The 22,355-nt window shown below is 37.9% G+C and overlaps 1 protein-coding gene across 1 annotated transcript; it reads right to left on the bottom strand.

Moving 5' to 3' along the window:
• Window positions 1-5,933: 5,933 nt before the first annotated feature.
• On the bottom strand, window positions 5,934-21,929 carry rfx6 (regulatory factor X, 6). Its single transcript, XM_085373157.1, has 20 exons — window positions 21,773-21,929; window positions 18,228-18,384; window positions 17,303-17,426; window positions 16,942-17,003; window positions 16,739-16,816; window positions 16,403-16,430; window positions 15,996-16,103; window positions 15,778-15,855; window positions 15,584-15,697; window positions 14,974-15,023; window positions 14,110-14,269; window positions 13,866-14,010; window positions 13,606-13,715; window positions 12,909-13,026; window positions 11,700-11,822; window positions 11,107-11,310; window positions 9,633-9,942; window positions 9,113-9,477; window positions 7,497-7,697; window positions 5,934-6,112 (listed from the first exon to the last, which is right to left on the bottom strand). Exons 1-20 carry the CDS (start codon window positions 21,927-21,929, stop codon window positions 5,934-5,936), a joined length of 2,871 nt encoding a protein of 956 aa, XP_085229283.1.
• Window positions 21,930-22,355: the final 426 nt, after the last annotated feature.

Below are 22,355 nucleotides of genomic sequence, written 5' to 3'. Positions count from 1 at the left end.
TTTTAGTTTTTTAATTTTTGTTGTTTTGTTCTCAAGTTGGAGACACCTTTGTTTTTTGTTATATATATAAAGAATGTATCATAATAACCTTCAAAGGATCTTATCTCTCATTTTTAACATGTGGGCTTGATGATTTTTTGTGTTTGATCTCAGAATGAAGTCAATAATCTAACATCAGTTTAACAGTCCTTACTGAAAAGACGGAGCGAGTTAAGCGATTCAGGAAGAGATCTCACAACCAGAACTTAAACCTGGAGCTCTGCGAGTTAGGAGATGTTAGGAATGACCGAGACAGGTCACATAAGGTTCTGAGACCTTATTTGCTGGTTTCTAAATGAAAACATCTGGAGGGGTTATTTGTTGGCAGGCAGAGTTCCACCAGTGGGGCTAAATCTAAAGGTGACCATCAGGTGGCCTCAGATTTAAAACAACCTGTCTAACAATCAATCAATGCCTTTAACTCATTTTTTAAAATGTCATTGTGTAGTTAGGTGGTATCATTTATTATAATTTCATTATTGTTTTTTGTTTGCCTTGTCTGTTGCTTTTATGCACATTTCCCCCATCGTTGTTTTAACTCTTCCTTAAACTCAGCTTCATTTGATCTCATCTTGTTACAGTTTAATGTTTGAATAACAAAAGTTGTTATTTTTTAATGCTATTATCATATAATTGTTGCACAAACCAAGTGCAGAGGCTGATAAGTTTGGCTGACTGTACCATAGAAATCCATTATTATACCAAACAAGAGCCATGCTGTTGCATTAAAGTGACATATGCATTATTTCACTATACTGGCATGTTAAGTTAAATAAGACTATTTGAATTTCTTGCTACAGAGTAACATGAACAAAAGTGCTCCAATCTCGAGTAAAGAGCTGTAAGCACACAGGTCAGAAAGTCATCCTGTTACACCTACTGCTACCTTTAAAAACCAGGTGATCCTTCAATATGAACAAATAATAATAGAAAAAAACCTTTAAAGAGCAGATTACTGATTTTAAAGCAGCAAGGTTAGTTTATTTTCATACTTAAAAAAACCTTTTGAAATTGTTATAAGTCATTTATTGTGCCTAAATATGTAAACTGTAAAATGGAAAGCTTTATATTTCCCGTTATGACCTGTAATACCTGACGCAGTCTTTCAGCAGTACGGTATGACTGATTCATTAATGATTATAGATTTCGGTGGGGTGATGAAGAGGTCACATACCTTCAGTATTTAATTCATATACAGTTGTCTCACAAATGAAGGACTTATTTAGAAAAATAGCCTTAGCATTCCTAAGCGAGGTCTTCTTCCTTCAGCCGTGGATCTTTTATCCAACAGTTCATACCAACACTGAATCCTTTATAGGAAATTTGATTATCCCCGTCACACACATGCACTAAAGCCACATAGACAGTGCTGTCATCTCAGGGAGGCAGGTCAGAGAAACCACAAGAATAAAATGAAGAGGAACCCCAGCAATAGGTATTTAAAAAAAACTAAGTCCAAACACCAAGTAAAGAGGGGATGTTTCTAAAGTTTGTGAACTAATCTTAAGTCCTTCTTGCTTTCAGTGAGAAGTCATTAAAGTCTTGCAGCTAAGCTTTTAAAGTCTCCTTGTTTGTAGATGAATTCATGTGTATGTGTGTTGACTCAGATTAATTGAAAAAACTTTTCTTTTTTTTTTAATTATGCAGTGTCTCATCATTATCAGTCATATTCCTGCAATCTGGTGCTTGCTTTCTGTGTGTTTGTTTCTCTACACAAAGACATTTCCACCTTAAACTTGCCTTCAACTTAGAGCTCGAGCAAAGTCTACACCAATTAATGCTTTTCTAACAGTCATTTTGGTCACTCAGTCAATGACATGTACACGTCATAACAGAAATAAACATATAAACTTGTCATGTAGCAAAGGAAGCTAAGGTAAGAGTCATGTAAAGAGTGACTTCACTCACATCTGGATTCTCTGCATTTTTTGTCTTATATTTATACCCTTTTATAAGTACAATAAACTAAACCTGGTTTAAGGCAAGGCAGGCAGTGGTTACAACCAAGAAAACCTGAGGACAGTCTTACCTGCTGCACTGTGACAGACTACATACACACATATACACACAAACACACACACGGAGACTGTCTCAATCAGCACTAATGCAAAGTTCTGGTTAAACATTGGCCCAGAGTTTGCCTTCTGCCTTCTGTTGTTTTTACACTAAAGCTCCGGCAATTGTTGCAGGCATTATTGACTTAGTAATTAAAGTATTTTAACGTGGGGATTCTGTAATCATTACATATGCCGCCATCTGTTCCTGCGCCGCTGCGTGAGCACCTGAAATGGATTTTTCCCCCTGAGTAGATAACGTATAAAAACCAATCAAGAAGGAAGGTGGGAGGAAGGCCACATCTCTGCCATTCATCTAAATAAGAGTGAGTCATGACAGTGTGTGTTCAGTTTTTATTAAATTTTCAAGTAAACTGTCAGTTTCTTTTAGTTTCAGATAGTGTTTCTTTTTTTTAAATTGCTTTTCTTTCAGTTACATGTCACTGTTACAGAAAGTGCTCTTTCTGCATGATGTGTATCCATGTTTTAGCCTTTGCATCTTCTCTGTATGATACACAGTTATGAAAAATAGGAACGTGGGTCTTAAAAGTGTCCAGTTACACACGAGACCATATAACATAAAATAATTGAATTATTAGTTTAAATTCTTAATTTTGAAATAAATCTCAGTTCCCCTCTAGTTCTAACAGTTGGGACTTTTAAAAAACCAAAATACTGTCCATAACAGTGGTGAGACTTAACTTGTGTTCTGATATAATCTGGGCACGGGAAAAATCTGGAGGTGTGCACATTGTCAGATTTCCAGCACATCTCGGAACAGAAGAGAAAGATTTACACCTACAGAGAATAAAATCATCCATCTATCCCCTTCTGCTTATCCAATTCAGGGTCAGGGGGGCTAGAGCCTATCAGAGCTGCCATGGGGGAGGGGGGGGGGGGGGGCGTTGTCAATCTGTCGCAGGGTTAACACAGAGAGGCAGACAAACATTTACACTCACCTTTGTGGCCAATTTAGACTCCCCAATTATCCTAACCCTGCTAAATGCATGTCTGAACTGTAGGAAGAAGCCGGAGTACCTGGAGAAAACTCCCACAGACACGTGGAGAGCGTGCAAAAAGCCAGGACTTTGCTGTGAAGCAATAGTTCTACTATGCTGCCCATAATAAATACACAGGACAAAAATCACAATAAAAAAATCACTTTAATTATGCTTATCTTAGTATTTTATGTTATTATTTCATTTATTGTCACATCTCGTTTAATTTAATCATCATCCATGAATAGTTATTGTTAACATATTTTCACATATTTAAATAAATAGTATTTTTCTTAAAACTGTCTCATGCTAATATCTGTTCTGCTAGGTCTCCTCCTTTTACCACGGCGTTCTTCTTCTCCACTGTCACCACATCTTCAAGAATCACCTGACTGCTGGGGTTTTTGTTTCTAATGCTAATGGGGTCTGTTTTGGTGTTTTCTGGCACTAAATGAAATGAAATTAAGCTTCTGACTGCTAAGATAGTGGATATAGTTATATTATTTTTATTCTAACTTTTTCTTTTCAGAAATCTTTCATATTTGTTGTATGAATTCATAAAAAGCACTGCACCTAGGAAATGTCAGAAGCATTTAATCTTAGTTTTCCAGTTTTTCTATAAGCAATCAGACCCTGATCTCCAGTCTGATCATGCAAATTAGCATCTTTAAGCACTCAAGTAAATCAGCTGATCAGATAAATTACAAAAGAATCCATAAATATTGCTGTTTAAGACTTAATATGATAAACCACATGCATACTGTCTACCCTTAGTCAATCTCTTTTGAGCTTAAGATTTTATTACATCCCATCTGGACCCCAGCGTGCAACCTGAAGAGCAGGCAGTAGACCCTGTTTTACTGAGTTCACCATTGGCAGTATACTTACAAACATCCTCCACCAGCCTTCCCTCTTCACTCATCTCTCTGTGTGTCTTTGTGTGTCTCATAACCTTTCAGTAAATATTTTTATCTGAGTTGTATCTGCCTGCATTGTCCCTCAGAGTAAGCAAATAATTACAAATAGAAAGCTCCCATCGTCGAGCCGCAGTCTTCAATTGTGCTTCCGTCCTTTAATCTCTGAGTTCGTCTGTTAAAGAGTCATGTGTTAAATGGTCTGACACAGGGTCTTTGAATAAGAGCAGATAAGGACTCTATTGGGGTCTATTGTTGAGTGGGTGTCAATCTGCTGCAGAGGCAAACAAGAGCACAAAGTGTTCCCTGATCTGTTCTGTTCAGTGTTCCCATTATTACAGCAAATAAATAAACATGCAGCCAAAAAAGTAACATTTAAGTGAAGAATTACAATGACAGCTGTGCATTCAGTCCACCAGATTGGAACATCACAGCAGTTATTACACACGTGTCCTGGAGTTTTGCAAAAGTATTCAGGGTCCCGAGCCGATCAATTCTGGACTGAAAATTGGATGCACACATTTTCTTGTTCCCTTGAGGATTAATCAACCTGCAAATGTTGGTTTTTTTAAACATGCATAAATATCTGTGTTAACACACGAACACTGGTTAGATCACATTTAAAGTGACTGAGTGACATAGTACAATATATATATATTTTCTTTGCAAGCTCCTTTGAATATATATATATATATATATATATATATATATATATATATATATATATATATATATATATATATATATATATATATATATATATATATATATATATATATATATATTCTTAGTTAGCGTATTGTCTGTCTTGTTAATGTTGGTTTATAATGGAGCACTGTAACAAAAAATAATTTCCCCCAGGGATCAATAAAGTATTCTGATTCTGAAATATATAAGACTTTGCTAAGCTTGCACTTAGCATACACACGCTTATGACGGCATTTACTTTGCCTGTCAGTACCCTATGTTCATCTTTAATCAGATATAAGCTCAGACTATGTTTAAAGTTTATTTAGGCGTCAGACAAAATAAATAAATATTAATATTTATGTTCCATGAGATAGACCTTTCACCTTAAGAGCTGTTATTATTTCTATTATTTGAAATGAGGCTTACAGTCATAATTAGAAGAATCTGACCTTTCCAAACCTTGCTCTCATAGTATGATTTTAATTCTTCTTCAAAATGTAAAATTTTGATTTGTTTAAAGTTTAAAAGAACAATAAGGCAATGAGAAAACTTGGTGCATAAAAAATTCCATTACCAAGGCAACAGCCTTTAGCTCTAAATGACTGGTAGGAGTATTGTTAAAAAAAAAAAAAAAAAAAAAAAACAGTGATAACAGCAGAAATGTTTCACATTTTTAAGTCTAGACTGATGAATTATAAGTCAGGGCAGACCAGGTGTTTTTCACTTGCTGTGTAGTCAGTGGAAAGTAAACTGTTCCATTTTCCAAAGCTTTATTTACAACTTCTTGCACACAGAAAAAACACTGAAGGAACAAAAGCAGTGTTTGCTGTTATTTCCAATCTGGAAAAATTACCAATTAAAAAACACAGTTGTGGATGAAGAAGAAACAACTGTTTCGAGGTGGATAGCACAGTCTGCGTGTATTTAAATATATTTAAATAAGATTCTTGTTAAATATAAATATCTTTATGTTAGCATAGGTATCAAAGGCTGGCTTCCTGATAAAACTGTTATCAGAGGTCAACTGTTTTTCATCAGCACTGCAAGCTGGAGTGTCCTGGTGGCTGAGTGAAGATTCATACTGTACCTTGCAGCTTGGGTGTTTGCTGTAGTGAATTTAGTAGAATCTTACATGTCGTTACCCTTTGTCAGCCCACTGAGCTTGTTGCTTTTTTATAAACCAAACCATCCTACACAGCAGTACTGGCACATACGTCGCTCCATGGATGATGGATCCATCATTGCACTCCTCCTGTCCCCATGAACACAGTGTTGATGGGGGGCAGCGAAGACACCAGGTCCTGGACCTCAGAGGATGCCGTCACACGCTGCTGAGAAAGCAAAGATTCCTGCGAGGTGAACTGAGAGGGAAGTCCAAACATGCAGGGGGCAGATCCCGACGAGGAGAGGGAGTGATCTGAGGAAAAGACAGCAGACGTGTTTCAGTTTCTTACACAGGATATGAAGATGAATCCTTCTTTCTTTGTGTCTTCATGGATTGTTTTTGCTCGTATGAAAATTTCTTTTGCGCTTCAGAGCTTTTCTTTCAATGTCTGATGGCCATTTAAATGGTTTCCTCTGGATCAAAAAGAACACATGATTTAAATCCCTTGCAGTACCTTTACGACCACCAGTGGGGTCATGAGAAGAATCCAGCCTGCTCTCATTAACAGAAAGTCAATTACTGCTGTTTTGTTAAAGCTGCTGGCATCTCACGGTTTGTCTTTGTCTGTTGGTGCCATGATGTAGCCAATTTATGGCAACACTAAGACGAGTCACATTAACAACTTTGTCACGTATGGAGATCAGGAGTGAAAAAACAAACCAAAGCTTTCTTTATCCAATCATGCACAGCATTAACTTAGCTTGTTTTTCAGTGTCAGGAGAAACTGGAGCTATAAACTCCACACAGCAGAACTCTAACTAGTGTCCTCTTGTTGTGAGTTAACACACCTAACCACTACTAAGCTATCATGTTGCTAACAAATAGCACAGTTTCCTTGGTGATACACTAACATTGTTTCAGCCAGTGACGTTTAACCAAGCTTCCAAATCTATGAGATGGTGAATGGGGAGAATCCATAGAGAATCACTGCTATACCAGTCTAACAGAGTTTTATGTTTATGCTAAACTGCTGTCAAACACTGCTGTGCACATCTTCCAACAAACCCACCCTGACGTGGAAGTGGAAGTGGACTTATATTCATGAAGTACAACGGTGCAGCTGAATTGTGCATGACATGTATATTTTACTTTTCTGTGCACTTTATTTGTGTTTATCTAGCGAATTATGAGTTACGTTAATCCTCCCGAGTCGTTTCAAGTTAAAGTGGACCTCTGCACATTTTTAGCTTGATATTATTTTAGACAGTTAAAAATAATCCTTATTTAGTTTATCCTGGGTCTTAGTGTATTCCTTCGGTTTATCCTCTGTCTGAGCTGCTTCAGCTTCTTCCCAGCAGAGGCTTTGAACAGCAGGTGGGTGGCTGTTGTGAGCCTGAGGTGACCATATAAAGGAGATTCACCGTCACTAAAATCATGATGTTCCAGTGATAGAAAAAACCCCGTCTGAAACAGAGCATTTAGAGCAGGCTGACGTCTGAGCTTGTGGTTCACAGAGATGATTTGAACATACACTAACCTTGTTATATGTTTTATATGGGGGGGTTTTTTTTTTTGTTTGTAGCTCCTCTAGCAGCTCACAGTAACAAAAGAAAACCCTCAGATGTCTCCAATGGTGTATCCCTATGAGCCTACTCCCCATCCTGCAAAACTGCTCCCATTACTCCTCTGTGCTCACCTGCTCCGTTTTCTGCCTCACTGTAAAAGGCTCCTGCCGGTTTCCTTCCTGGCTCGTCCAAGATGTTGAGTGGATCGTGGACTTCGGAGTACGTTGAAGGGAAAGGACGCAAACTGCTAACGCTGCTGATGACAGACACATGCTGGTCAACCAGTGATGTCATGCGCTGGCTCTCCAGGTAACTGCTGTTCCCATAATAACCTGCTGAAAGAGAAAAGTGTTTTCCAATGATGTACAGTTTGGTAAGAACCTTTTTTTTAAACTTTTTTACTGTGCAGAAAATTGGGTGTGCTTCCCTTGATGGTGCATTTAAAAAGATCCACTACAATTGTAGTCACCATCATCCCCCACATTGAGACATCTGGTGTTATTGTGCACAACAGTTATTACAGTTCATTTAAACACATTAAAATCATTGTACATAAAACACTGGTTCCAAACTTTGGCATCAGGGATGCTCATGAAGCCAGAAAGATCTGAGTGGAAGAAATCAAATTTACAGTTGATTCACAAAATATCTAAACCCTTTCACTCTGTGCAGACTGAATTTATAACAAGTATGCTTAGTCTTTATCAGTCAGAGACCGATATCCATAAATAGAAATTTTATACTGGATTCTTTCATATCTGGTTTCTGAAGATCAAATCAATCACAGATTTTTTATTAAACTCTCTGAGGCATAAAAGTCCTGCAAATGTGTCCATCTGCATATGCTTTTCTATGTGGACAGCAAACAGAGAGGGGCTTTCACCCACCACAAATGTGCAGCCCTTTAAAATCTCATCTGCAAATAGCTGGACAGGGATGATGTATGCATCCATCAAATGCTGCTTGGTTGACAAGTGGGCTGGCATAGGACAGTTCACCAGAGGTGGGAGAGGAGCCAAAAAACATCAAAGATTTTTTTTAAATACAGCAGTGGACATTTTTCACTGTTTTTGACACTCAGTTTCACCTCAGCTCTTTGTATGTTATAATGTGGCTCTTCTCCACAGCTAGGTGAAGGACCAAGAGCAGCACAATCAAGAGTAGCCCACAGACTGCTTGTACCACACACTTTGCGCACTGCCTTCATCTACAAACACTCTGCAGGTAGACAGGCAGTCGGTGGTTCGCACTCAAGCATAAAACAAGCATCTGTCATCATAGGTGGTTCCCCTGTACTTTGGAGAAGAGCAAATTTTTTCAGGAAAAAATAGCTTTTGATGTCAGTTAGTATGATTATTTTCTTTGAACACTAATTGCCAAAATACACACACATTCTAAGCCTGTATTGTTAGAGATAGGATTAGGATCATAGTAGTCACCAATGATGACTTTGACCTCAGACGCTTAAGATGCTCAGACATTATATTCAAGGCATTGCAGTTTATGAGGACCTTAAGTCAGGTACCAGCATCAGCGATCTGCAAAATTGCTATTTTCAACACTGGTATCATGCCAGCACTGTATAGAACTTAAATGAGCATCATAGGGCTGAATATAAAAGCATGACCGTGCTGCATTTTGCAGAAAATCTGCCCTAAAAAAAACTTACATATAAAACATTTGCAGGGATTTTATGCAACCGGTGTTTAAAGGCATTTAGACGAGGCCACAGTTTGGGAATCCTTACCGCTTGGTCCTGTGACAGAATACGTCTGTGCCTGACATCCACCACCAGGAAGGTTCAGTCCAGTCTCCACAAAGCCAAACCCCTCAGCTGAATCCAGAATCTGGGCTGCAACCTGAGGGTCAAGTCCCTGTTCACTGTGAGCTGGATCTGAACCTGAAGTGTAGGCAGATGAGGGCCGGACTGCAGAAGCATAGGGTGCCAGGGAGCAGTTAGTGCTGCCGGATGAGTGATGGACAGGAGCAGGTTGATGATTGTAGAACACGTTTTTATTCAGGTGCTGGTCGTTAAAAGAGGGGTACCGAGACAGGTGACAGGCAAGAGATGAAGCTTGAGACTGAACCGAAGCCAGACACTGATTCTGAGGCCTGGAACACAAATTAAAATTATTTTGGCAGAAAGTTTAAACAGAACTGTCAATAAAAGTTTGTTGTAGCTCATGACTCAATGGTAATTATCAGATTTGTTCCAATGCAGGTAAATAAATAAAATGCAAAATACCAAATAAAATGAAAGAACCTACCTGAGAGCAGCTTGGTAGTTTGGGGTTGAGGAGGCGCTGGCTGGAGGAAAATAACCGGAGGTGGTTTGAGGTAAACAATGGTACAGGGTCTCCGTGTATGAAGAGCAGGGGCTGGGCTGGGTCATAGCACTGAGAGATGAAAGGCAGGAGGAAGAAGAGGAGGAGCAGGTGGTGGAAGAAGAAGAGGACATCAGGGGCCTTCCTGCCATGGGCCCCTGATTGATGACAGAACCTCTGTGAACTAATCCCGCTGGAGAGATTGGGGGGGTCATGAGGGGGCCGCTGACCTGAGAGAAGTCCATCTGAGGACCTGATTGTGGATGAAGAGGGATACGACACTTAGAGGCCTAAAGAAACCAACATCAGACATGGTTTACAGGAGTTTTAAAAGCTTTTGGTAATGAAACAAAGAACTCAGAGTTAAGACCGAGAGGCTTTGTTATGTAACCTTTACAATAACATCACAAGCTTCTAACACATTAAAGTGACAACAACCCTGAACCTTGGTTATCTATCATAACCCCGTGTGTCTGAGGGCTGGATGTTGCATTAGCTCATCTGGTGGAGAAGAGTGCTACTCAGAAAAAAGCTAAGCTTATGATAGATTGCACTTTTGTTCAGCATCACCATCAAGACTTTTCAGCATTTTTACGATGAGTGCATGCTTCCCTAAACATACCTCAAGTTAGAGGTGAGCTTGTTTACACGGACCTGTTAAAACATTGTTTTATTCAACTGAGCAGCAGTGCAGGACACACTAGTACAGCGGTCCCCAAACCCCGGTACCGGTCCGTGAGTCATTTGGTACCGGGCCACGAGAGTGAGACTCGGATGTGAAATGTATGGTTTTCAGGGTTTTTATTGGTTTTCAGCGTTATTTTGTTATCGTTTTTTTCACGTGTGTTATGAATAAATCTTTTTTTTTTTCGTTACCGGTACTAGTTTTATTTTGTTGTATTTATCCGCCACACCTTAAAGGCCGGTCCGTGAAAATATTGTCTGGCACAAACCGGTCCGTGGCGCAAAAAAGGTTGGGGACCGCTGCACTAGTACATCAGTGGGCTGATAATTTTGGGGGACACCTGATATGACATCTGCTTTATTTTCACTATATAAATAATTTTGTATTTGTAATTGTCCGTAATTAAGTACAACCATTCTAGTTTACTTTAGCACTTTCATTATTTATCCATCGAAATGTACCCAAAAAGCCTAAACTTCTGCTCATTTGAGGATTTACAGAAGACCTAATGATAGCAGATGTCCCTGAAGGGAAGAGCAGCCAAATTTAAATTACGTATGATTCCTGTTTTTTAGACATGAAGCTGTCAAACCTTTTGATTACAGTTCGTATTGTATCGCTGATTATTGTTTTTTGATTAACCCAAAAGACCACAGATTAAAACATATTTTATATGATAGTAGAAAACGTTTTTTTAATGTGACAGAAAATCCGAAATGTCTTTTCTTTTACCAGAAACTGTGAAGCCAGAGGTTTCAGTCCCCTGATAGATGACAGTTTTTCCCTCCAGGCTTTGCTGATTGGTGGACAGAGACATGTAGGCGTGTTCTCCCAGAGACTCGTTCTTTACCGGCTGGTCCGTGGCAGCAGTGGCCTTGCTGCGATTTGCCAGGAAGCAGGAACTGGGCGAGGCCATGAACGCCGCTTTACTGGCATCTGAAAGTGATGTGAATAACATGAGGAACCTCTGATAATAATCTGGGTGTTTAAATGTATTACACCGCACATGGGTCATGAAACTAAAACATAAGATATCTGAGGTTAGAAACTTCCTTGTTACTCTCTAATTTTATTTTATCACACATTAATACATGTAAATTCATTATTAATGTACTAAAACATATATTAATTCTATTTTTGCTGCACTGTAGGGCATCCTGCATAAAAAGCTGGTAACCCCAGGTTTGTTTGTTTTTTATCTACATCCAGGTTTCGATTCATCTATTTACTACATCCATAATAATTACGCTCTTTAAACAGTAGTGGACCTGCAGTCAATTTGAGTTAATTATGGATCTCTGAGCAGCTGAAATGATGCTTGATACCTGCATTTTTCATGTATTTGTCCAGCAGGTTCTGAAGGTCCTGCTCTTTGTCGTTGTTGAACTGAGTCTCCAGAGCCAACAGGATGTACTCGTCCAACAGCATCCTGATCAGATGGAAGGAACCTGTTGCAACACAAACACTTTATGTATCTACAAATATACCACAGTCCAAAAGCTCTGCGACTTCAGCTGAGTGCCTGCGTCATGCTTTTTCTCTATCTGCTGTGTGATCTTTAAAATCAATCTGCTCTCTGTTTGACCTGCAGAGTCACAGATTCAGCTGGACTTTAAAACAGAGAGGGAGAACGAACTACCAAATGGTCAGTGTTTATTCACACACACGCGCGCACACACACACCCCTGCACAGTGTTTAAACAGAGAGCACACAACCTACAGATAAGACTGTGTGTAATCAAGGCAAGTCTGGCCATTACAATTTATGATGCTATTGTAGCAATCTGCTCAGAGCTAGCTTGTAGTAGACCTGTGTGTGTGTGCGTGTGTGTGTGTGTGTGTGTGTGTGTGTGTGTGTGTGTGTGTGTGTGTGTAGATTCACTAATGGACAAGAAAGCAGTGGCAAATTCATATCTGAGCAGCACAAATATTACAAATATTACAAATATCATGAGCGATATGCAAACAACAAAGGACATTTAACAGGACCTATTAAAGCTTTTCCTTATTTCCTCGCATAAATACAACTGTGCAAAACTCTTGAGTCATTTCTCATTCCTTTATATTTTGCTTCCAAGGACGTAGACGGTTTTCTAGGGGAATTTTTAAGTAGCAGTTAAGCTTGAGCAACAGTTCTCCAGACTTTCTGAAGATGCCTCAAAGTTTTTCTTTGGACATTGGCTGCTTTTTCACTCATTTTCAGCCCATTCCTCTTACCTGAACATTTTTCCAAGCAAAACATAAAGAAATAAAGAAATGTCTCAAAACTTTTGCACAGTCCTGTATATACTAATAAAAAAAGGTGGCTACTCATATTAAACATGGCAAAAAGCTTATAATAAAGAGATCAGCATATGTACAAATAACCCTGGTGGTTAAAAGCTCAGACTTTGGGTCTTTTTTTTGTACACCCTGGTGTGTGTCTGCAGAGGAGAGCATCTGTAAAGCTTCCTCATCCCCTTGCTGTGAAATTTACACTCACTGTCATTTTAATTTAACTATAAGGTGTGAGCGAACTTCTCGGATGTTCTTACCAAAGCTAGAAGCATTGTTGAGTGTGAGCGTGTGCATCACTCTGGCACCAAAGAAACTCCACCTGAGGAGGAAATCCTGAGCGCGCTTCTTCACTGACCGGCCGCTCTGTTTACCAGGCTGATCGAAACATAAAGAGAGAAAAAAAAATCCTCTGGTTTCATGGCAGGACCACAAGGCAGTATATAAAAGATGGACATGGCGTCCTGGTTTGACAAGTTAATTAGGAAGTGCCTTGAACACTTCCCTGGTGGTCTTTGTGCCAGCAGGGAGCGCATCCTGTGGTTTCAAAAAGTTTATGGGAAAATGGCCTTCTGGTATCATTATCTAAGACTGCAGTAAAGACTATCTAGGGGAATTCATGATGTAAACAGTTGGTTTGGAGTCTTAACAAACAAATCGTAATGTTCATTTTTTAAAATTCTGATGTCTATTCATGTCCAGGAGGAGGATAAAACTCCTTTTTAAACTCCTGCAAACTCTTCCGTTTACCTTGGGCCTAATGACAGTACAGTAGCAACTACTGCTCGCCTGTCATGACTGTTTTCAAATCACAAAAATGGCAATGTAAAAATGCTCAAGGCTTCACAACTTGACCTCACTAACCAAAGAGTGATGTCACGATGGCTATATTCTTCTTTGAAATGCAGTCTTTGGTATCCACACAAATACAGGGACACTCAGGTGAACAGCTTTTACCTTGATGACTTTATGCTCCACCACAGAGTCCAGCCACTCGATGAAGGACTCCACTGTGGCGTTTTTTCTCAGCAGCTCCTTCAGCTCCTGAAAGACTGTAATAGAGTCATCTAGGCAAACAAAGGAAATAAAGAAAGGAGAGAACAGGAAGAGAAAAGTTATTCCTAACAGAAGGTTCTCATTTTTCACTGGAACAACAGAAACTGTACAAAAGTACAAATCATTTTAAATATGAGGCTGATGCTGTGCTTGAATCTTACACTCAGAGTAGATATCCGGGTCCTGATCTCCATTAGCGGTTACGCTGAGAAGAGGCTGCGAGCTAATGCTGCTAAGATCCACATTGTCGATATCCAGCACCATACTGGTCACTACAGCCTGGTCGAAAAGCGCCGGGCGTGCTATCTGGATTAACAGAAAGAGAAAATAAAAACCTCCAGAAGTTTTTAGCATGCTTGTTTTAAGATGCTGGTGTACACTGTCTTTGGTTGTATAATGTTATACCTGTGCCAGGTGTAGGAATGAGGTCTGTCTCTTCAAGGATGAAACAAAGCGGCGTGCTATGGGAAGCTTCTTGGCTGCGAGACATTCGGGGAGGTTTTCCAGTGAGGAGGCCAGCCAGTGCTCCCAGTGTTTGGCAAAGTTGCGGATATCTGCCAACAGACTGGAAACAGAAACATCCTCAATGTGTAGATTTGCTGATTTTTAAAAATCTCTGTCGGACTATTTTAAAATGTAACAGCTACATCCCATGTCTCTACAGTTTAAAAAAGGATATTTTTAGGATCCAGGCTGTCTTGAGGAAAGTTTAAGATAAGATAAGACTTCACTGATCCCACACAGGGGAAATTTGTGCTTTACCACAGCTCAGGTACAGCTAGAAGAAGAATACAAAGAGTAAACCAAGAATATAAAGTCAAGAAATACAAAATAAATAAGATAATATACAATACAATATATACAACAGTAGCTGAGGTTCTATGTACACGCATACACAGTATATGTGTATATAAGGTTTGTGGAAGTATGCAAGTAATAAATTTCAACTATTATACTTCTAGTATTACCATGTAAGCAATAGATATCTATAAGTATAGACATGTACATGCACACACGTACAAATACACATACATCCATACCCACTAAATATACATATATTTACACATATACATGCACATGTCCATACTTATATATGATGCAATTTTCATGAAGTGGTGACCGTGGATGACCAATGAATCCATTTTGAATTATTTTTGCATCATTTTACATTATTTTGCATTTTATAAAAATATTACAAGTCCTTGTTTGTTTGCTTGTTTTTCAAAAGTACATCAGATGAACATTATAAGCACAGCGGAAGTTACAAACCTTTCAGGCATTTCCTGCATTGTGGCAGGAATCAGAACATCTGTTAAAACCTGAGAGAACAAAAGACAAATTACATGAGAACAAGAGGAGACGATTTCAATGTTTATAGAAGACTCCTTCTTGCTCAGGGATGTTAATGAGACTTTTTTTTCCACGTCATTGTTATTAATTTACCAAACTGATATTGAATTTTAAAATTTGCGCAGGTCAATTTCTACATCTTATACTGGAGCAGACACAATAAGCTTAAAGTGGACATATTACGGTGTTCATATGTGCAGACATATAAATATTGCTACAGCAAAGGGCTCTCGTGTTAAACATGGCCAAAGTTCTAGTAATTAGGTTTGCATCAAGATCCAAAATCAAGACAAAAGAACTAAACCAGCTTGTTTTAGACACAAGGAACTGGGGGGCTGCATTAAAGTTTAGTAAAAAATGTTCAAACAGTATGATTTTAACTCATGCTAAGCTACTCTAATAGAGTCCAAGAAAAAAGAACTATGTTATAGTAAATAAGCAAAATCAATACTTTTGAAATGCTTGAGAAACGTTCCGGCTTTCACAAATAATAAACTGTCAAAATAAAAAAGAGAGTTTTTATTACAACCTTATAGAGAATGGAGTCACAGACACAGAAGATGTCGACTATAACGGGGTTTTCCAGCAGCGGCAACAGATGGTCCGGCATTCCCTGCCAGAAATGGAGCAGAAAATTCTGGATCTGAAAGAAAGATTATTCGAAGAGCTTACTCAGCTTGAAGTCATGTTTAAATTTATATATTTGAAGTCATTTAAACAAACCTCCTCAAAATTGACATTTATGGCATTATCCAGGATGCACTGGCAGTGTGTTTTATACATCATAATCAGAGTGTCCACCTGAAGAATAAAAAATTAAGTTACCAGACTTGAAACAGTAACCAAATCAACTACTTTAACTGGAATACTCTATATTGTTGGGGGTAATTACATAATTACGTGTGCTATACCATTTTATAGAAAGCGATTCATCAGCAAACCTTTTCTCTGGAAATGTTTCCTTGCAGGAGAAGATGCTGGGCGCTGGGGAAGTCTGGGAGCAGCGTTCCAGTTTTAGAGCTCAAAGAGTATTTCCTGGTGAAGCCACCCTGCAAAATACATTACAGAAGATATTACATTTACTGAAAAGTTTTTATTGTGATTTGAAACTATGAATTTACTAATATGTCAGTGATGTTGCTTTATAAAACTACTTTAATGAGTTCAGTGAACTCACAGCAGTTCTGTCACAGAGCTTAAGACGTTTAATGAAGCCTAAATTAATAAAACTTATATTTCTGATTTATTTCTGTTTAGTTTGTCATAATAAAAATGACAAATTCCTCTAAATTCCTGTGTAATATGTTGGAATGGATTTTCAATAATTGAAATTAAAAGTGAATATTACCTCATTTTTGAGCTTGCTCCCTGAAAACCTGTCATCAAAGCAGAAGTATTTGAATTTTACATTCAGATGGAAGTTTTTTCAAAATTCAGAAAAGTGTGAATTTGATCAAATAAAATACGAACAAAACAATAAATGCAAACATAACAACGGTATTATTTGACATTCAGAGATGATCTTATTTATACATTATTCAGAATCTCCTAATAGAATAATAATGGACACAGTAAACTGGTGGAAAAATCAGGTAATGTAAGGAAATGAAAGCTTCTGTAGATGTAAAGAAAACAGTACGTGATTGTTGGAATAAGGAAATTGGTGAGAAGCTTTTAAAGTTACCTGGTCAAACCTTTTCCAGAATAAACAGAGTGATAGTAAGCGCTGCTCTCTTTGATGCCGATTCCATAGTAATGATATCTTTAAAAAATAAAATAGGTAATAATGTCAAACACTAACCAAACCTTTATTGAAGGAAATGCTGTTATGTTGTGTTGTATTATTTATTCATTGTGTGTCGCATTAGAAGGTGAATGTTGCATTACTTGGAGTGTCCTCTGGTGCCGAGTCTTCTTGTTGTCAGGAGAGGAAACTTCTGTCGGATTGTCTGAGAAGGTGAAATCTTTTGGTAAGATCAATCACAAGTTCATTTTCACAAAACTACTGTTTTTATGTCAGATTTTAATGTTGTAATTCATTAAATCAATCAACAGTCTACAGTGACTTTAAAATACATGTAATGTGTATAAACCGGATGTGTAAAGTTTGTAATAAGGTGCCTTTAAGGTTTAGTAAGTAAAAACTGGGACTTCTAAGTTTTTTTAAAGACACATAAAATCTTATCGTTTCTTTAACTAAACAGTGCATAACACACATGAAGAGAATAAATGAGAATACACCTCACACCTTTCCAAATGTAGCAGCACAGGCCGGCTCCAGCTTCTCTTTCCTGCAGAAGTCCAGATAGTGGGCATAGAGGATGCATCGAGGCAGACACACTCCTTCACACACTATGTAATTCTCCTCCAGCCTGTCACACACAAAATCTCTCTCATAGAGTTATCAGAACAACGCTTGAAACGTTCACTGATTGCAGCATATTCAAATAAACCTCTGGCTCAATAACAAAGAGGAAAAAAACAGTAATCTAAAATGTTAGATCCAGATACACTGAACAAAAAGTACAGCTTTATTGGGACCTATAAGAAAATAGTGCATGAAAAAAAAGTCAAAAGAGCAGGAAGAATTTAATATGACGCATGTAGAATGGAAAAAGTAAGAGTACTAATACCACTCCTGATGGCTGTTTTAGTGCATTGCAAATAATAGTAAATCTTTTCATGAGGAATTTATTTTCTGACTTGTTAATTTCTTCTGATGTCTTACTGAACCTTTTTCTTACTTTTTGGTTTTGGAAAAAAAAATCACCCCAAAGTAAAATTATTTGAATCAAACAAGAATTGTGTACATGTGAGAAACTGGGAATATGTAAGATTATGTTTATATCAAGTATCATGTTTTATAATGTTATTTTTATAAAGCACAGGGATCAGCTTTAGGCCCTGCGCTGTTTACTCCATATAAAGGAGATATTTTTATCATCCAAATAAGTGCTGTTTGTTATTATGCATCTTATATTCTACTGCTCAGACCCACAGAGATAGCTCAGTAGGTAAAAGTGGTCGCCCCATGATCAGAAGGTCGGTGGTTTGAATCCACTGAACGGCTACCCTGAGGTACCCCTGAGAGGGATAGATAGAGGGATAAACACGGCCACAACCAACACTAGCAGGTAGTTAGTGTTCATACTGTGTGTCACTAATACTCTTACCACTGCAGTGTGAGCTGGGTCTGTTTTTTCTTGTCCTTGATGATCTGACTGATGGTCTTCCTGGAGGAAGGAATACTCTGTTTGATGCTCAGGTCTGAGTTCAAGTCCACCAGGTCTTGATCTTCCTCAGACGACGGCGTCTCATTACTTTCCTCCGCTTCTGATACAAACAAATACAGGGCAGAGTGGCATAATGTGAAAAATGTATGCCATAATTTACATATACTGTATACTATAGTCATAGTACATAAGATATCTGAACATAAAAAAGTGGTTTTAATTTTGATTAATTACAAATTTACAGAATCTTTTTTACTTTAAGGTTTTAGCTGTTTGATAAGAAGGACTGAGTTAGTCTTGCATTTAGTCTTTTAATAACACATCGACTCTGTTCCCCTTTGTAAGAGCTTCATTTTATTCGTTATTACTGTAGGTACTGTTGCAGAACAATTCTGAAGATGGGTCAGCAAATCGTCTGGTCCTCTGCTATAATGTTTAACAAATCTGAATATGCCCCAAACAAAACAATAAATAAATAAAAGGTAAAAAAAAAAGAGTTGTGTTAGATTTAATCTCAGTCTGCAGAAAATTAAGTTTAAGTTAAAATTTCCCATATGGAAAAGAAATAGTAAAAATTTATATGATTTACTTATTAAAGTGGACACTTTCTCATTACTTTCATATATTGTTTTAGTAAGTATCCAAAACAAGTTTCATTATATAATTTTTCAAGGGATCTTATATCTGTTTTCACTCTTGTATGCTTTTCATACACACAAGACAGATACAAACTTTATAAGATTTATATATATATCTTTTCCATATGGGTTATAATGAGCCCAACACCACCTCCTCGTCCATCCTAACAGCGAGCTTAAAGGATGAAAACACTGTAAAAATATCCTGTGACTATTAACTGTCAGGACCTTGAATCAGTTGATTTCCTGTATATCTGAGGTGTTGTCTGAACATAGTTATTACTTTTCTTCACTAATGAAATATCTTTCATGCAATTCTATGATTTATTTCAGTTCCAGCATTTCATCTTATCCTTGCTTCAAGGCTTTCCTTGTAAAATCTCTTTTTTTTTAAATCCACACTGGTTCTTGATGGGAATGAGGACAGTTTTCTTATTTCCAGCCTTAAGAAGGTGATTTTCTGTCATCATTTCTCAGATGATGTGTTCGCTGATGTGTACACAGTAAACTGTAAATTACATGAGGAAATTTAAAGCAAATCCAATAATAAACTAACTTTCTGAAGCGCAGCATAGCAGCCTTTCAAAGACATTTACTGTAACTGCATCTTGACTTGTTATTGTGCTCAGTGGGGACGTTTTAATTGCTTTTTGAAGGATTTTTTCTCTAAAGAATGTTTTTCCCAACAAGCAAGAACAAAGGACACTCCAGAGGAAGAAAAGAAACAAACCTGAATAGTTTTAATGCCAGACTGTAACTGTAAAGACGGAAAACAGAAAGAATGAAAGAAGATGATCACTGTAGCTAATCATAACAAGGCAAACTGTTTAAAAAGCCAAAACAAATGTATGAGTACTCAGTCAAAACAACACAGTGCAGGTTATGTTAGATACGATGACACTGTTTATGTTTAGAACGATGCTTTAGGAGTTCATACAACAACATCTCCAAACTGGATAGCAGAGTTTTATGATAGAAAGCAGGTAGAGGTTAAAGAAAAGTGAAAAACAATGGTTCACTATATAGTAAGTGAAACGACTAGTACTGGTTAAAAAAATTTAAGTAATAAAGCATAATAAAAATACATTTTAATCCTCACACTAAATAGTTCTGTATGTTTTAAGCACTATTTTTGGAGGCACAGAGGATTCATTCACTTTTCTTAGAGGGATTTTACATCACACAGTTTTTTGGTTAAACAATGTCTGTAATTGAATTTCACATAGCTTGTGGTGTACCGCAAGGTTCAATTGTAGGTCCTGTTTTATTCTCTATTTATATTATTTCATTCGACCAAATTATGCATCACAACCTCTCTTTTCATTGATGCAAAGACAACACAGAGCCTAGGTTACCCAAAAATCCTAAGTGTTTTCAACCCCACCAAGCCTGTTAGTTCCCTTGGCCCTTTGTGAATGAATATAATAATAATGGATACTTTATTGATCCCCATGGGGAAATTACTTGTTTTTCTCTGCATTTGACCCATTCACTCAGTGAAGCAGTGGGCAGCCCACTAAGCAGGCGCCCGGGGAGCAGTGTGTAGGGACGGTACCTTGCTCAGGGGTACCTCAGGGTAGCCGTTAAGTGGATTCGAACCGCCGACCTTCCGATCATGGGGCGACCACTTTACCTACTGAGCTATCCCTGCCCCAGCCTGCTGACAGAAATTTTAGAGGTTTGGTTTGACTCATCTTATCCTTGAACACACATGAAAACAGTTGTCCAGGTTTGATTCCTCCAAAAATAATCTCTAGAATAAAATCAGTTAATTTCTTTCTTTTCTTTCTTCTATCTCAAGGCTTGACAGCAACCTCTTCTCTCACACCTCCAACCTCAGAATGTTTTAGTTCTTGTTCGTGGTGGCTATAGAAGACACTATTGCATCGTTCATATGCTTTTAATTTTCTACTATTTAAAGCACACATAGGTCCGAACTCAAGGTGGATATCAGAAACCAAATACTGTATAAACCGCAGATTCTCAGGTAAAACCCTTCCAGCTGTCCCACAGTCAAGATTTCCATGTTCATTTCCATGAAGAACTCTATATTCTGAAATAACCTGCTTGACAAGGTTTGGGAAAATAAAAATCTAAATTATTAAAAAATCACTTTTTAAAGTCAATTTTTATTATAAACTTTCTCACTCCATTATAATGTGATGTTGCCTTTCAGATGCTTTTATTTAAGTCTTTTTTGTTTTCTGGTTATCATCTCTCCATTATGTTGGGTATTATTTCCATTTCTTGCTGTTTGTCTTTTGTTGGTTTGTTTTCCTGCTGTTTAATTGGATCTCTACTTTAACTTCAATGTGTCTGTTTTGTTTTATCTTAATATCTGAGGCTTTCTGCTTGAGTTCACCTGATTTTTCACATCTGCTAAACCCGAAATCTCAGAAGTAAATAAAGGTGACTTGTTTTTTGACTCAGGATATTCATCCTGAGTCAGAAAATTCTGTTGAACTCTGTAAAACCAGAAGAAAAGTTCATATCTAGTCTGTGCAAAATGAAAATAATGGGAAAAGACTGCTGCAGATGATTGTTGTTGAGCTTAATTCCTTAATTACATTCCCTCGGTTTTACTATATCCTCTTTTCCTTTTGTTGTTATCATCATTATTACATGTGAACACATATAATAATGTGTGGGCCTGAGAAGTTTGTAAAGTAACCAAACACAAGAGAGTGTGTTTTACCAGAGCTGAAGTGAAAATGAGTCAAAAGGAACATGCGTAAAGATTCTGATTGAAGCATATAAAGAAAACAAAAAAACCTGAGAAATTTTACATAAAATCAAGGATAAACAGTTTGAACCTCCAGCATTAACTGAACGTGGCTGCTCTGTTACCTGATTTAATCCCACAGTCGTCCTCCTGATGAAAGTGCGTCTGCCCGTTAAAGTCTGAGCATGTTTCCTTTGGCGAGTTGCACAATGTTCTGGTTAAAGAGCGAATAAGAAACACGCCATCTCTGGTTGAACTTTCACTGCTGCGTTTCATCGGCATTGTGTAAGAAAAAGAAAAGAAGTAAAAGAAAAAAGTGAAGTTAGTCTGCTGTGTGAAAAAATCCTCAGACACCAAATAAATCCTTAAGCGCTGTGTGCTATTCCCTCCATCACACAAGTCCAGAAAGAGATGAGATCGATCAGAGAGACCATGTCCAGAGTTTCAGGTAAAAAAGTGGAGAAAAACGCCCAGGCTTTCTCTGTGCAACCTCAGTGTAATAAAGCAGCGCTGTGAGAAGGCAGAGCTAATGAAGCCGTGGATGCATTCATCATATTTACAGACGACTGGGGCTAATCCACTTTATTAATGATTAACAGAAAAACCCTCATCCATCTGTCCATCCATCTACCTTACCTCCCACAGTCAGCTGGCCCTTTATACGGGGTTAAATACACATAAAACATGTGGGTTTAAGTCACACTCAAT

The sequence above is a fragment of the Diplotaxodon limnothrissa genome, linkage group LG15 (assembly GCF_057381915.1).
Source record: "Diplotaxodon limnothrissa isolate DT_005_m linkage group LG15, D_limnothrissa_male_GT1.1, whole genome shotgun sequence".
NCBI lineage: Eukaryota > Metazoa > Chordata > Actinopteri > Cichliformes > Cichlidae > Diplotaxodon > Diplotaxodon limnothrissa.
The sequence above is the reverse complement of the archived record's forward strand: the minus strand, read 5'-3'. Positions and strand labels throughout refer to the sequence as shown.